Here is a 14,565-nt window from a genome sequence, read left to right as displayed (position 1 = left end):
ATCACTCCAGGCACATGATTCGTCCTGCCCTGTACTCCTAGCACAAGCAGCCCAGAGAACAGCAGACAACAGCGACTCGCTGGCTCCTGCCAGAAGCAGCTGCAGGAGACAAGTAAGAGAGACCACCACCCCATCCCCAACTCCAGGGGCAGCGACAGGAGAGCTGGGACACGAGCAGCCCTTCCCTGGCTTGTGACACACCGCTCCGTCCCAGCTTCCCCCCATCAGCTGCTTATCCCACCGAACATCAGAGGTCCCTGCCTGTTTCTCCCCACTGCAGCATGTGCCTGGGGTGGCCCCGGCCTCCCAGCTGCCTCCCCTAGGAAGCGCACAGCTTCGAAAGCTTTCCCAGCCTTTCATTTGCCATGGAAACACATCAATATCCCACATGTCCCATTAATCTGCAACAGTCAAAGTGACAGTATTTATGAAGAGTAACTTTAGTTTCAATATATTTGACATCCAACAGGCAGTAAAAAAAAAAAGCTTTATATTTTATTTCTTGTAAAAATCTTTTAACACATGCAGACTAAAACCAGTGTAAGAAAGTATCCACCATTGTTTAAACAAATAACTATACTTAAATATAAGTGTCTGCAATTGACTTGTATAAAAATAAGGTACATTTTGTTTTTTTTTTTTCAGAAATCCGTTCTCCAGTTCTCATATCAATAAACAATACACAACTCTAATACATACAATTTAACCTGATCGTTGTTTTCCACCAATTTGATACTGCTAAGGTATTATGTGCAAAACTTGGTAACAGTTTATTTCCCAAAAGAAAAAAAAAATCTTCTACAATGTTTTAGAAAATTAGATATCAGGTTTAAATTAATCAAATCCTAATCGGTTCCATTGTTCTCAAATAAAGAGTCCATTTACTGTAGTATATACAGGCTTAACCAGAACCCGGCGCAGGGGCAAACCTCAGCGCCTGTGCCTGCTGTGTCCTGACCGGCCGCTGCCATGGTGCTTGCCTTTGTGAGACCGCTCGAAGGAGCGTGACCTCTCCCGCCTGTCCCTGTGGTGTCCCCGCTCGTGCCTGTGCTTCTTGGCAGCGTCAGCATGATCCCTTGATTTGCTCTGCGAACGTGAACGAGATTTTTTCCTTTTGTGCCCATGTCTATTTGCACTCTTCAACTCTTCCCTGCCATGCTTGGTCTTCAGGTGCGGGGAGCCGTGGTTGTGGTGCCGGCGAGGGCTGCCGCTGTGGCTGCGGGACCGGCTTCTCGACCTTGAGCTGTATGTCCCGGACAGGCTCCGCCTATTGTTGTAGCTTACAGAGAAGTGTTACAAGTTAAAACATTTCTTCCACATGGAAGAAAATAAAGAAAAATAATAAAAAAGAAAAATCAATGCTTAGGAACTGCCTTACTGGCGGAAACCAGGGACTATTTCTCCCACAGGGATAACTGATGAATGACAGTGACTGTCCCAGAACATGCCTTTGAGTGACGTTCCTTTGAAAACAGAAAGCCCAAAACAAACCCACACCCAGAATGCAGCGCCTGTTGTAGCTGTTTGACCTTGTCAAGAATCTTCCCCTCAACAGCAGATTGCAAATTGGTTATTGCCTTTTTTCCTTCAATGGTCTGACAGCCAACAATACTTAGGGGAACAGCGCATTGAGATCCAAGTTGGCATTTTCCAACTTAGACGTCAGTCTGAAGATTCTTTAAAAACATATATTAATAGCCAGCAGCTATCACCACATCACCCTGCACAACTCCCCCTCTTCCCACTCACAGAAGAGCGGCAGAGTATTCAAGAGCCAGACAGTGCATCATGCAACACTGGCAAAAGAACCATTCTCTCATGCATTTGGAAGAAAGCTGCAACATATGAAACTGGCACCTATGGCACTTGTCACAACATCAAAGTGGACCGAGTTCCAAAAGATTGCTCTTTTATAATGGATTCCTTGCGGAGATCATCAAACAAGGTAAGACTACGTTGCACTCACTCACTATGTACAGTTCGGATACTGTTAAGCTTTCACGTAACAACACAGCTTTTCCAGTTTGAACTATCAACGGCAGTTACCAACAGAACTGCTTCACATCAAGAGCAGAGAGCCCAAAGCCAGATCCAACTCTCACACCTCTGCTGGGCAGCAGTTAGACGCTTGTGCTGAGCACCTACAAGCTCCTTGAAGTGGCCCTACTTCTTAGAAGTTAAAAGCCCCGCTGAACTACCCCGGAGAGTTATTGACAACAAAAAAAGATAACGCCCCCCCCAAACCCCTGCCCTCTCCCCACAACCCCCACCAATCAAACAAAAACTTGCTACTTACTGCCTTCTAGGCGTGTGAGATCGAGACCTTGACTTTGTTCTTGACCTAGATCGACTAGCACTTCTGCTGCTTCTACTTCTCTTGCTTTCTTTTCTCATGCTGGGGTGGGGTGGGGAATAAAACAGGGTTACGCTTCTGAGGTACTCGTTACTTCAATGAAGTAGCACAAAAGTAGTTCACTCTACTTCAGCTGAAGAAACCGCTTTTACAGAAGTCTTCTCTTCATCAGGAAGAGATTTTTACCTACCCATTGTAAGGGCTCTTTGAAGCTTGCTGCCTCTCTTCTGGCTCTTTCTTAATGGTTTTGGTATTCAGAGATACTGGAGTCTTCTCTTCAGTTTTTACTTCTCTTGGGGAAGCTAAGAATTAAATTTAAATTTAAAATTATGTATTTTATTCATAGGCTTTGTAATAAACATTTGTATCCTTTACACACATTTACCAGTACTTGCACAAAATATAATTTTGAACTTAATTTCATTCCACCTTTCCATTTATAGTACACTCCTAGAAGAGAGCACTGGAGTGAGATACTCATGAGGAGACACATAGTTTAAATAAAGGCCAGCTGCTGGCGGGAGCAGAGATGAACACTGTGACCTTCAAGCAAAGCAGCCAGGCTCCTGTGAGATTTCACCCACTGGGGTCCAAGTGGTACAAAATAAAAGCTGCCCTTATGGCCCACAAAGACTCAAGTTGTTACCCAACAGTTAATTTCCAATACTACTGAAAGAACTAAGACTGACCTGCAAAATTATCAATTTAGTTTTTTATGTTAACAGTACAAATGTAATGACTAAAACCCCATCGCTTTTGTTTAGAAGTCAGTCTGTCTCTACAGACAGCTGATACAGCCCAGGGATGGATTCAGCTTTTCACAGAAGGGCTACTATGCAAGAACGATGCATTTCCACCTGGCCTGATGAAAGTACGGCAGACATCCTGCATTACGACTTACACCGCAGCTTCCTCACTCAACAGAGATCAGAGGTTTAATGTAAAAATACAGAAAGGCAGAAGGGCCTGTGCTCTACCCACCATCACTGGACCAATGCTCGTGATAGCCCTTAAATTTTGTTGATAGTTTCAGATCAATAACAGCATTAAGAGGTAAAAGCACCAAGACAAAACTGACTGTTCTTTGTATCATTAGAGTTCAGACAGATTTATTGGCTGGTTCAGGACATGCATTGCAACAATTTTTTCACTCTAATGCCAAGACAGCACTGTGACCTTCCCTTCTCCATTTCCTGACCACAAGCTGTGTTCTTTCACTGCACTTGAACAGCTGACAACTACATTAAAAACAAAAAAAAAAGGCAGAAAAGGCAATTTTCAGAGATATCTGCTGCAAAAGGAACCACGAAGGCTATTAGTGACACCACCCCCCCAAACAGATAAAAACCAGGATCTCTCTTCACAACGCAGTAATGTACAAATTCTTGGGGCTAGGCATTTTTGTAACGTTATCTCAAGGGTGCGTATTACTAGTCTATCACTCTCCCATCTATGGCAGTATGGAGTAAGGCATCCTGTTCGTCTCTAATCCACTATTTCAAGGTATTGAAACTGTTCTTAAAATTTGTGTTTAAAAAAAAAAATTTGGCTTGCTTCTTAGCTCTGTGAGAAAGCCTAAATTGTCTAACATCTCAAGAAGCAAACCTGCATTCAACTTTTTTTTTTAACAGCCTGGGACACAGAGTAAGATGACTTATCAAGTAGTATTATGCAAGTTTCCATTCAGAAAACAAACTTACATGGTTTGGATGCAGGAGAAAAGCCGCCCAGTGTTGACAGTGCTGGAGTTCCATCCGGATTTAAGCCTTTTGCCTTCAGCTTAGCTTCCTGTAGTGCCATTTTCCTCTTCTCTACTTCTTTATCCAGGAATTCATAATTGGGCTGTTAAAGTAACAATACAGTAAGAAGGTGAGCTAATGCAATTCCTATTTTCATCTCGTTTCTGAAAAACTCTCAATTATCTTTTAATCATCTCTCCAATAATGTGACTAACTGCTGCAATTTGTTCTTACACTCCCCTTTAAGGAGAAGCCACACAGTGGAGCCTTTCCAATTAGATCTGTACACAGGCATTCCCAAACGCACTTGGACAACCATGACAAAGCTCAAGCTGCACTGAACATGGAATAGGAAAAACAAACATCTCAAAGTTACCTTCTTTCTGGTATAGAGTTTAAGAGTTGTTAAACATATCTCCTGAATCTCCTCCTCGGTGGTGCCAAAGAGCAAGAACCAGTGGGGACGGGTAGGCAGTGGAATCTGAAAATAAAACAACCAAAAGCTTAATAACAGATGACAGACCAGGTTTTTGTTTTAAATATTTTTTATTCATTTTCTTAAGCCGAAATTACTAGCAATAAAAGGGAATGCTAACTAAAGACAGACAAATACTCACCTGCAGAGCTCTAGCAGCGAGATAAATGCAAGCACATGCTATAGTCTCTGGTTGAAAGCGAACAAACACATTTGTTCGAAGGCTGTCATTCATGTAATTCCTAAAAAAAAAAAATAATTATGAAAGGTTGGATCTCAGGTTTACAACTTTTTATTTAGAGGATAACAATACTGGAGACTCAATTGACTTTATTATTTTTTCTGTTATTATATTAAAAACTGTTTCTTTCAAATTATTGCATTTAATGTTTACATTTGTTACTTTTGTAACAAAGTTTGCACCATTGCCATTGTTTTGAAACCCCAATGCAAGTAATACGTAATGGCTACTTCCTAGGTAGGCACGTTAAGTTATGCCATGAAGTGTCCATTGAGTTAATCTAAAAAGTACTTTTCATCTGTCCAGTTGTTTGCTTTGAACACCAATGCTCCTGTATTTAAAAATCAATATGCTTAAAACTCAAATGCAAGCATGAAAGCATGGCATGTTTTTAACCTACCATTTTCCAGAGGCCAGATGCAACCTACAAAGTTCATAAAACATTGTATTTAAATCCTAGGTGTGCCTCGAGTCACATTAACTTCATCCAGAGACAGAACCATCCAATTTGCTCACTGAGTGTTGGAAAAAGACCTGGAAGTTAGTAATTGGTCTCGCACTTCATTAAGCTCCACCACCGTAGCACTGCCAAGAAACACATGCCAATAGATACATTTAAACGGCAGAGACCTCCATCAATTTCTAAGTTACTGAGCTATAGGAAAGAAATGAACAGCAGTCAGTAAGTATTGACTCTACAGGAAACCGTGCCCAATATGGCTTCTAAGTGAACATGCTACATGCACTGCCATTTTTTTTTTTCCCTTAAAAACTCACATTTAGCCAAATGCTAAATCAACTAAATAAATGTTGGCAGAAAGTCTACCCATGTGTCCTTTAAATACACTACAGTATACAGTAGCTAGGCAACAAAAACATTTAGAAACATTTTTAACAGTTACTTCTGAAAGCAAATATACAAATCCTTTTGACACCCAGACAGAACTAGAAGATGCTGCCCGATGGATATGGACCACTTCAGTGAATCTCGGATGAGCTTGCACTGGGTTGGCTGGAGAGAAGGGCAGCCAAACAGGCCATCCCCAGGTCATGGGCTGAGGTGCAGAGGGCAGAGCTCTATGACTTACCATCATGGACTACCCTTTAATTAAAGAGTAGAAAAAAGAACAAAGTTAAATTGAGTTCTCCATTACTATATTGGAATCAAGCCATGAAAATAGTATGCAGAAACAAGCACTAAAATATTTTAGAAGCATGTGTTTGTGTAATAACTTACATCTCATTGCTTTGTATATGGATCATCAGGCTTGTTATTTCTGCTACTATTTTCCTGGCTAGGAAAAGAATGGAAAATAACAACTTACCAGGCTGTCTGTACCAGGGTCTGATTACGTTCACATTCTAAGACTTGTAAATACATAACAATGATCTGAGGAGTAAGTGGGGGGGAAAAGAAAACAACTCTCAGTTTTAACATATAAAGCAACAGTAATGAAGTAACTACACATAATCAAACAGTGTTCCAACACAATGGTGTCTCCTCCTTTTCTAATCATACACTGTAAGCTCACATGTCATCCGACCACGTTCAGACAATTCTTTATTTACTACTTTTCTACGATTTTCAAAAACAGCCACCTTCAACATTCCCCAAGGAAGCAATTTGTACCAAAGTCAACATGACTATTTGCCCAAGCACTCTGGCAAATGCATTCATGATAACTACTAAGGAATAAAGAAAAGAAATCAGGTCACTTTTACACCTGTGTTTCTGATCCCACAGCTCACAAAGATGCCATCAAGGTAGGATAATATTTGCAGTTACATTATTTTTGATAACTCACCTTATGTGGATGCTTGACATGAACACAAAATCCCAACTCCTTCAGTACCCTCCTTTCTGCTTTGATTACTTGATTTTTGGTGTTTATGTAGTTCTGATCAAGTATCAGGGGGCTTGGAGTCCTATAGTTTGCAAGAAATAAAATCAAAACTGTTTTGCATATCCAAAAATAGCTTCATCTCTGTTTTCCCTTCCAACCAACTAATGGCAACAGAAACCTGTTTTCAACTCCTGCAAGCAAGTTTAAGCATTAATCTTGTGCTGTCCAAGTTTAGATAAACTAGTTTAGTTTCTGCTTTTGACTAGCTACAGATTAGATGGCCAAGATAAAAAAAAAAAAATCTTTTATTTCTGTGTATGCAAACGACACCGGTCTAGCTGCTGAAACAAAAGACAACTTCACAGTGAAGATCTCAAAGACCCTTTATGCTTCACAACAGAGGTGGAGAAAGGAGTGGGATACAACTACCTTTGCTAGGTAGGACAATGAAGCAAAAGTAAGATAGAACAGTTTTGTGTGTTGTTTTTTTTTTACTGATATTACAGTAGCAAGCTGGTGCTTTATAAATTGTAGTTCCTAATGTAGTGGAAGACACGATTATTCAATCTTCAGAGGACAAGACAGCCCTGCTACTGTGATATACAAAAAGCCTAGTAAAGCAAAGAATTTAACCTCTGAAATTGTGACAGATCTGCCTGTGATGCTGAACGCTACACCCACTAATCAGTGGATATCATGTCACTTCTATTTGCAGAATAAGATTTCATTTCACGAAGAGAGATTCTTAAGCCTAGCACTATGAAGTCCCAATTCCTTACAAATCCAACACCTGAATTCTCCAAACCATTTTTTTCAGTTTTAACTAAAATAACTCGCTGTACACCTTATGCACAAGTGTCACACTCCATTTGGTATTCTTTTCTTCGTCTGTGCTTAGACTTGACCTTTCAACATTACACATTTGTGTATTTTAATCCACTTCCTCCTAAAGACAGACCAGCTTTTTCCCTGTTTGTAATACACCTCCCATATTCTACATGCTTTCCAATGCAGAAGAATTTTTTCTAACTACTTACACTCTAATAAACCACAGTCTGTTTACATGATAAACCTAGTACACCCCAAGCACTGGTGACAAATTTATTCTACATTACCTTCAAAAAAAAAGTAATGTAAAGCTGATTCAAAACACAGCTTCTATTTTATCAAAGTATTTCACTACTAACTTGTCTTTTTTGATTCCATGCAAATTCAACAAGTGGCCTATCAGGGAAGAGAAGTGATCCACAGAGTAGAAAACACACTCAAAGACTCCAGGTTCCCACCCCAGGAAGAAAGGGTCAGTTTAATTACAAGGCTAGCTGAAGCGCTTCCCAACTTCAATAATCCACAATTTATGCTAAGACTTCTGCAGTCACCTGGAAGGATGCTTATTACCATTGGTCAAAGGATACAACAAGCTATACACTTCACTAATAAAAGCATCAAGTTGTATAACCATGCACCAGAAGAGTAAGCTCCCCCTGCTCTTCCCAAGGGGCTGAGAAACAGCTCCGAGGTGGTTTGAAATGAACTACTGCAGCTTCTTGGCACCAGGAAGGACCCAGAATTCAAGTGCAAGCCTTACTACTTCTGTCTCCTAAAAAAATACAATGTTTTCCATGTTATGTGGAAGTAACTTCTCTAGTTAAGGGTTACTCTCACTCATCAGGGCAAGTTTACAAAGTTTGTGATTTCAGCTACTGTAAATGTAATGCAGTCAGAATATTTTTATTTTTTTTAATAACTTAACTAGAAACGAAAAGCTTTTAAAGCTTAAGGTAACTACTTCAGTAGAGAGAGTATGATTTTGTCTGAACACTCAAACACTACAAAGGCTGTCTGAACACACTGCTCTGGAGCAGGAGACTGAAAGAACCAAGCTGAAGTTCTTCCAGCCAGCGAAAATGACTCACTTCCCATCAATTTCAACTAACCATACTGTTGGTTTTTTTTAAAAAAAAACCATTTCTTCCAATATTGCTTTATACAGTTTTATCTAGAGATCACTGGCATTGACAGGATCTGCAAGGCATTGTCAGAGTTCCGGTGCCCCCAAGTTCAGCTTATCTTGCTCGCACAACACTTCTCAGAGGTGACAAATCTGGGATGAAACAGTTAGGGCAGCTATGACTTACAGTCTAAAAAAAGAAAAATCAGCAGCAGGAAAACATGACTGCATGGGATCATCCAACAACCTGTCAGGATTACTATCTTCCAGATGTCTTTGTGTTCTCTGAAAGCTATGTTAGAAAGTCAGTATTGCAAAAACACAGTAAGGTAGCTAGAAGTACAACAGGAAAGACTGTGAGCCTTACTGCATTTTAAGTTTTCACTGTCCTTCTACGGGGCCATAGGATCAGCACAAACAGTTCACACTGTGGTTGTACGTGTTCAACAGCAAAGCGACAGGAAACTCAAAATTAAGACACTCAAAAGTCTGCTTTACTCTGTTGTCCCACATTACTCCAATCACTTATGACACAGAAGTTCTAGAAACCTACAAATCTAAGGAAGCCATGAAAACCATCAGTTTATCCAGACAGCACTTCCAGAAATAGAAAGACAAATGCAGCCTTTTATCCACTTATGCAAAAACAAGGATCTGCATAAGACTTTAGAGCACCTTCTTACTGCCAAAAGTCAGGTTCCCCACTGTATTTACGTTTACCAATTTAGTATTTTTGCCATAAGCTCCAAAGCGTTGGTATGCATAATTATTTAGAAGCTGGAAACTTCAGAGGTTTCCCTTTGGAACACTTCTTAGCTTGCTTACTGAGAAAAGAAAAAAGAGGAACGTTGCCACTGCAACTGCTGCACTTAAGTTTTCAGTACAAGAAGTAATCATTTTTGGTCCAAGTAACAAGCCAGAGAAAAATAGTTTATAAGCTTATATATGAAATATAAGCTTCAAGCCCTATATAGCCAAGTAGTATTACAAATTCTTACTTTGAATCTGTTCTTAGAGACCAGCACTAGAGCTCCAGGCAAGAACAGAGAGCACACGGTGCCCATTCTGAGCCCATTCAACCCCACAGCTGCAAAACTTCATTGGGATTTAGAGACTGCATAACAACCCAAAAGATTAACACACACTGTAATGTGTTTGTAACAATAAACAAATTGCACATATCCTTTTTTAAAATCCCTCTGACAAAAAGGAAGCCTAAGTTCTCGACACAACTACAGCTTCATTTGATGTAATATTAAAATTTGATGTCTTTGGCATATCTAATTCTTTAGAGGAAAAGTGCCCTGCATGTAGTTTTGTTCATAATGCAAAAAGTACTTCTGACAAGTACAGCATAACATCAGCATCTCATTTCAAAGAGCAGATCTCTCTTATGCCAGGCAATACGAGAGAAGAAAGCAAGTTCTATATTTGTCTCCAACATTGTAAATACAAGCATCATAGATTTATAGAACAGTTAGAAGAATACTAAATAGTGTGTATTATAACACAGGCCACTTCCAACACAACTGCATGAACCTGTTTGCTGCAACAGAAGTGAAGAACAGCTCACTGAGCATCTCAAGCCAACATTTGTGAGATTACACAACAGGAGTCACATTTGGTTCCAATCCCATGAGGACTTTCTGCAGCCTTCAGGCACATTTAAGATAAATAAAATCAACTTCAAACTACATTCTACATGTTAAACAATAGTTGCACTTTGCTCAGAACACAGATGTTTCGGCAGACAATTTTTTAAAAAGCAGTATTTTCATAATACGAGCTTTTCTCCATGCACACAAACATTTTTACATGCAGTACTACATGACATATGCTTGTGAAGGATTCAAAAGAAAATATGCTTGCCCAAAACACTTTAGCTTCTTCTTACTTCTCAGTATTAGAAATACCACCTGGCACTATAGTCTTACAAAAAGACAATTCCAATGCAATTCCCAGTTCTGCGAACACATACACATAAGGGACTGCTTACATAATGATTTATATAAATAGCTTTACAAATTCAAGACTTCTGTATCCTTGTGAAGGCATATTTTACTATGAATTCAAACTGCAATTATACAGAACCAGAAAGTGGAACTAAGAACCCAAAACTGTTTAAGAAAGACAGACAGACTACTCAAACTACTCAAACTTCATGTGCAGGTTAAGAGCTTCAGTTAACAGAAATACTAGACTAGAGGCAGAAGAAAGTACAGCAGCCTAACTGATTGTTTCAGTTCTGGGTTGTGTGTGAGAAACTAACTACAGCCTAAGTGTTAGCTTCAGATTAAAAAAAAAGAAAAGATTAAGCTAGTATTCTAAAAACCTGGACAGCAAAGAAAAAAGCTTATAACAAGATACAGGAGTTCTTCCAAATGGTTCACCAGCGGCCAACCTGTTAGTCCCCCGATTCCAGTGACCTATTCTCAGAGCACTGGCTTCTCCGTGGGGATTTTCGATACTTCACTCACTGTTGCCATGACGACAGCTTCATCTTTATGTACCACTCCACATCACCCAGGCTTTGGTAAATGTAGCTGGTCGCTGTATAGTCGGTTGCAAGGGAAAAAAGAGTTGAAGTTAATAACATGTACAGATTATTATTATGTAATTGTAATCTTGTAAAAAGTACAGAAAAACGTTTACATCCTGCTTGTTAAAAAAAAAAAGCAAGCCTGAATGTCAGACTTCAGCATTTTTAAGATTAATTTCATGCAGATTCACTCAGAATCTCAGAGCAACAATACCCATCTCTCCAGAAAAAAAATGGGCAGAAGTGCATGATTTCTCTTGACATGATGCATTTTAGACACCATGTAACATGTACAAGTGACATTCTGATTTGGAACAGGCTAGCTGGAAAGATTTAAGTTCACAGGTTAAGTTCAGTTTCTCTGATCCTTTGCACAACACAAAGAAACACCTAATTCATATTCTCACTGCGAAGAAAAGCACTGCATGTGATTAATTAACCTTCACTGCCTGGATCAAGGCCAAAACATTAAGAACAGCTGAACCAGCTTCAATAATTCCAATAACTGAACTCCCTTATCATAACTATGATAAGAAACAATACCACCGAATTCACTTTCGGCATAACTTCACAAAACTCTCTCAGGGCCATGAGGGATAACAACGTTAAAGAAAAAAAGAGAACAAAGCTAAGTTTCCAAGTAGAACACTGAATCATTCTTATGGAAAGCTAACTATGAAAACACAAGCACAAGGCAGTAAAAGCAAGTTTTAGATGCAACAGAAGCATAACCAGAATAAAGCCACCAAGAAACAGCTGGCTTCCCTAAGGCATTTCTACTCCTCACAACACTCAAGTTTAAACTCCTGCTGTAACCTGGTGATACAAAGCAGAGCAATGAAAGTGCGAATTTAAGCATCTAGCTGAAAAGAAAATCCTTTTGTAACTATGGATTACCTTACACTGTAAGCAATAGGCCACTAAAAGTAAAGCTACTTCATCACAGCTGATGTCTCCAATCTCACAGACTACAATACTGCTGCATGACAGATTTAAAAAAAATTTGCGTTTAATAGCAACTTAGAAAGCTCCTTCTTTTCAACCACTCCTTGCTCCTTCCAATACATCAAGTTAATTTGCTTTACACATGGAAACATACATCGCTTTACACACAAAAAAAGCATTATTAGGCACTCACAACTGAGAACAGCTCTACAACTTAGCGGACAATTATCCAGATCTGCACACAGATCGCACTCCAACTTCACTGACACAAGCACACGGTACCATGAAAAACACAAGTCTCACTTTTTGCAATCAAAGATGCCTTCAGCTTCCAAGACACACTCCTTGTTGAAGCGGTGTCATTAAAGCTGCAAACACTGTAGACCAAACCATACTTTTTTGCAGATGCTTTCTAAAATTGCTTTTTCTAAAAGGTAGTACTACCAGCCACTGTGAAAAGTTCAGTTTCCATCTTTTGTTAACTGATACTTTATTGGCACCAAAACCACATTGGGACGGCTACGTGCTAACAAGAGAGAAGCATTAAGACTACTGAACATAGTTTAAAATCTGGAGAATATACAGCAACCCACTAATTGGCTACTCATACCTAAGCCTACCTTTCAAGAACCACGAGACATCAAAAATCAATTAGCAACAGACCTAAAACTACAACCACGGACCTAAAACTAGAACCAAATACTCATGACTTGTAGCTATATAAATAATAAGAAAAGATCTACCAAGTCATCAAAAGTAACGGCAGAAGAAGTCAGCATTGAACTGTACTGCCTACATAGCAGCCAATGAGCACTCCCTTCTCAATTTTAGGTCGTTGAACTTAGCCTGGAAAAATACTGTGAATTGAAAACTGCAGTGTACATTAGTGACAGCAGATGCTTATGTTCATAACGAAGCTAATCTTACCTTTTTGCTCGTAACTGACGCAAATGATGAAACACGTTGATCACATCCCTTATACGACGAGGCGCCTCTTCAATTTTGGATGCGAGATTGATGCAGGCCATAGCAACAATCTGAAAGGAAGCCCCGTTTCCATAAGAAAATTACTTTTAATCCCGGTAAGACTAGAATCACACAACTAAAAAACATCCCGCGCCCAAAAGGCTCGTAGAGAGCAGGCTGTTAGGCGTGTGGCTGGCCAAATTCACTGGTCGCCCAGAATATCGTCAGGCGCGCTCCCCCTCCCCGTCCCCCCCCACCCGCTTCCCCGCCAGGCCTTACCTCGAAGCTGTGCTTGACGAAGGACTTCGAATAGAAGAACCGATGAAACAGCACCTGCCCCGTCGCCATCGCCACCTATGAACGGAAAGAGGGGAGGAGGAAGGACAAGGAGCGAGGAATCAGTTACGGGGCCCAGCCGCCGCCATTTTGTGTCAGGCACCAGCTGGCGCCACCGCCCCCCCACCCCTCCCGCGCGGCCGCCTCACACGCCCTTCCCGACGCACCACAATGGCGGCGCCCGCCCGGCCTCCTCCTTACACCCTCCGACCCCGGCCGCCCCGGGAAGGCTCCGGGACGCGGACCCACCTGCGGCAAGCGGAGGAGGATGCCGGCCGCCTGGATGAGCTCGCAGCCCAGGATGCGCAGGTCGGTCTCGCACTGCAGGTCCAGGCCGTCCTGCATGGAGGGAGTAGGCGAAAGGCGCTCCTCGGGGATCAGCGAGTGGTCGATGGTGAGCGACACCTCCGAGTAAAGCCGGTCGCCGATGAGGATGCCCGGGGCGGCTGGAGCCGGCGGGGCGGCAACAGTGGTGGCGACGGCGGGGGCCGGGTGTGTGGCAGAGGAAGCCATGATGGCAGAGCTCGTCCGCACCCGTAGCCGGCCACGCACAGACTAGCGCGGCCCGGAGCTGTGACGCAGCACACAGCGGACCTTGCGCGCGGCACGCCGGGAAAAAAAATAGTCCGCCGGCCCGGCCCCGCCCCGCCCCGCCCCGCCGCCAACGATGGCCGCCGGCCCGGCGGGGAGCGGCGGCCGGCGCCGCCTCCCTCCCCTCAAACGGCGGCCGAACCCACCCCGTCCCGATCGCTGCGGGCCCCTGCGGGGGGATGAGGCGGGAGCGGTGCCGGGTGTCCGCCTGAGGTGAGCTGTTCCCCGCCTGAGGGGAACCGGGACACGCGTGGGCCCCCCCGTGGGGAGGAACAGGCGACGCCGCCCCGGTGCGTGGAGGAGAAGTGGGGTGCGGCTGGCGTTATTCACTTTTTTTTTTTTTTTTTTTTCCACGGAGCAGCGGTGGGGCCCCTGGCGCTTGAAATGCGTCATGCCGAGGGAAAAAACCCTATAAAACTGAATAAGAAAATAAAAGAGTATGGCTGTGGTGCAATACTGGCCGGAGGTGGGCTGTGCATGGCCACACTGGAAGCAAAAAAGTTCACCTTCCACCAAGCGGAAATGGTTTTATTAATGAAGATTAAAAAAAAAAAGGTTAAAGCGGCTACTGCAGGGGAAGACATT

General features: G+C 42.0%; 1 protein-coding gene across 1 annotated transcript; it reads right to left on the bottom strand.

The window, feature by feature from the left end:
* Window positions 1-473: 473 nt before the first annotated feature.
* CCNL1 (cyclin L1) lies at window positions 474-14,012 on the bottom strand. Its single transcript, XM_074590094.1, has 11 exons — window positions 13,639-14,012; window positions 13,333-13,407; window positions 13,015-13,124; window positions 6,614-6,734; window positions 6,134-6,198; window positions 4,710-4,809; window positions 4,469-4,573; window positions 4,054-4,195; window positions 2,544-2,655; window positions 2,297-2,395; window positions 474-1,279 (listed from the first exon to the last, which is right to left on the bottom strand). Exons 1-11 carry the CDS (start codon window positions 13,900-13,902, stop codon window positions 931-933), a joined length of 1,542 nt encoding a protein of 513 aa, XP_074446195.1. The 5' UTR covers window positions 13,903-14,012; the 3' UTR covers window positions 474-930.
* Window positions 14,013-14,565: the final 553 nt, after the last annotated feature.

The sequence above is a fragment of the Larus michahellis genome, chromosome 6 (genome assembly GCF_964199755.1).
Source record: "Larus michahellis chromosome 6, bLarMic1.1, whole genome shotgun sequence".
Lineage (NCBI taxonomy): Eukaryota > Metazoa > Chordata > Aves > Charadriiformes > Laridae > Larus > Larus michahellis.
This window is presented reverse-complemented; position numbering and strand designations above follow the sequence as displayed.

What these genes read in the sequence shown, in the direction of transcription:
- CCNL1 (XM_074590094.1), bottom strand. Translation starts at nt 13,902, where the DNA reads ATGGCTTCCTCTGCCACACACCCGGCCCCCGCCGTCGCCACCACTGTT. An exon ending in CGTCAGTTACGAGCAAAAAG is followed by an intron (nt 6,735 to 13,014) that starts GTAAGATTAGCT and finishes TGCAAACTATAG; the next exon opens with GACTCCAAGCCCCCTGATAC. An exon ending in TCAAAGAGCCCTTACAATGG is followed by an intron (nt 2,396 to 2,543) that starts GTAGGTAAAAAT and finishes ACCCCACCCCAG; the next exon opens with CATGAGAAAAGAAAGCAAGA.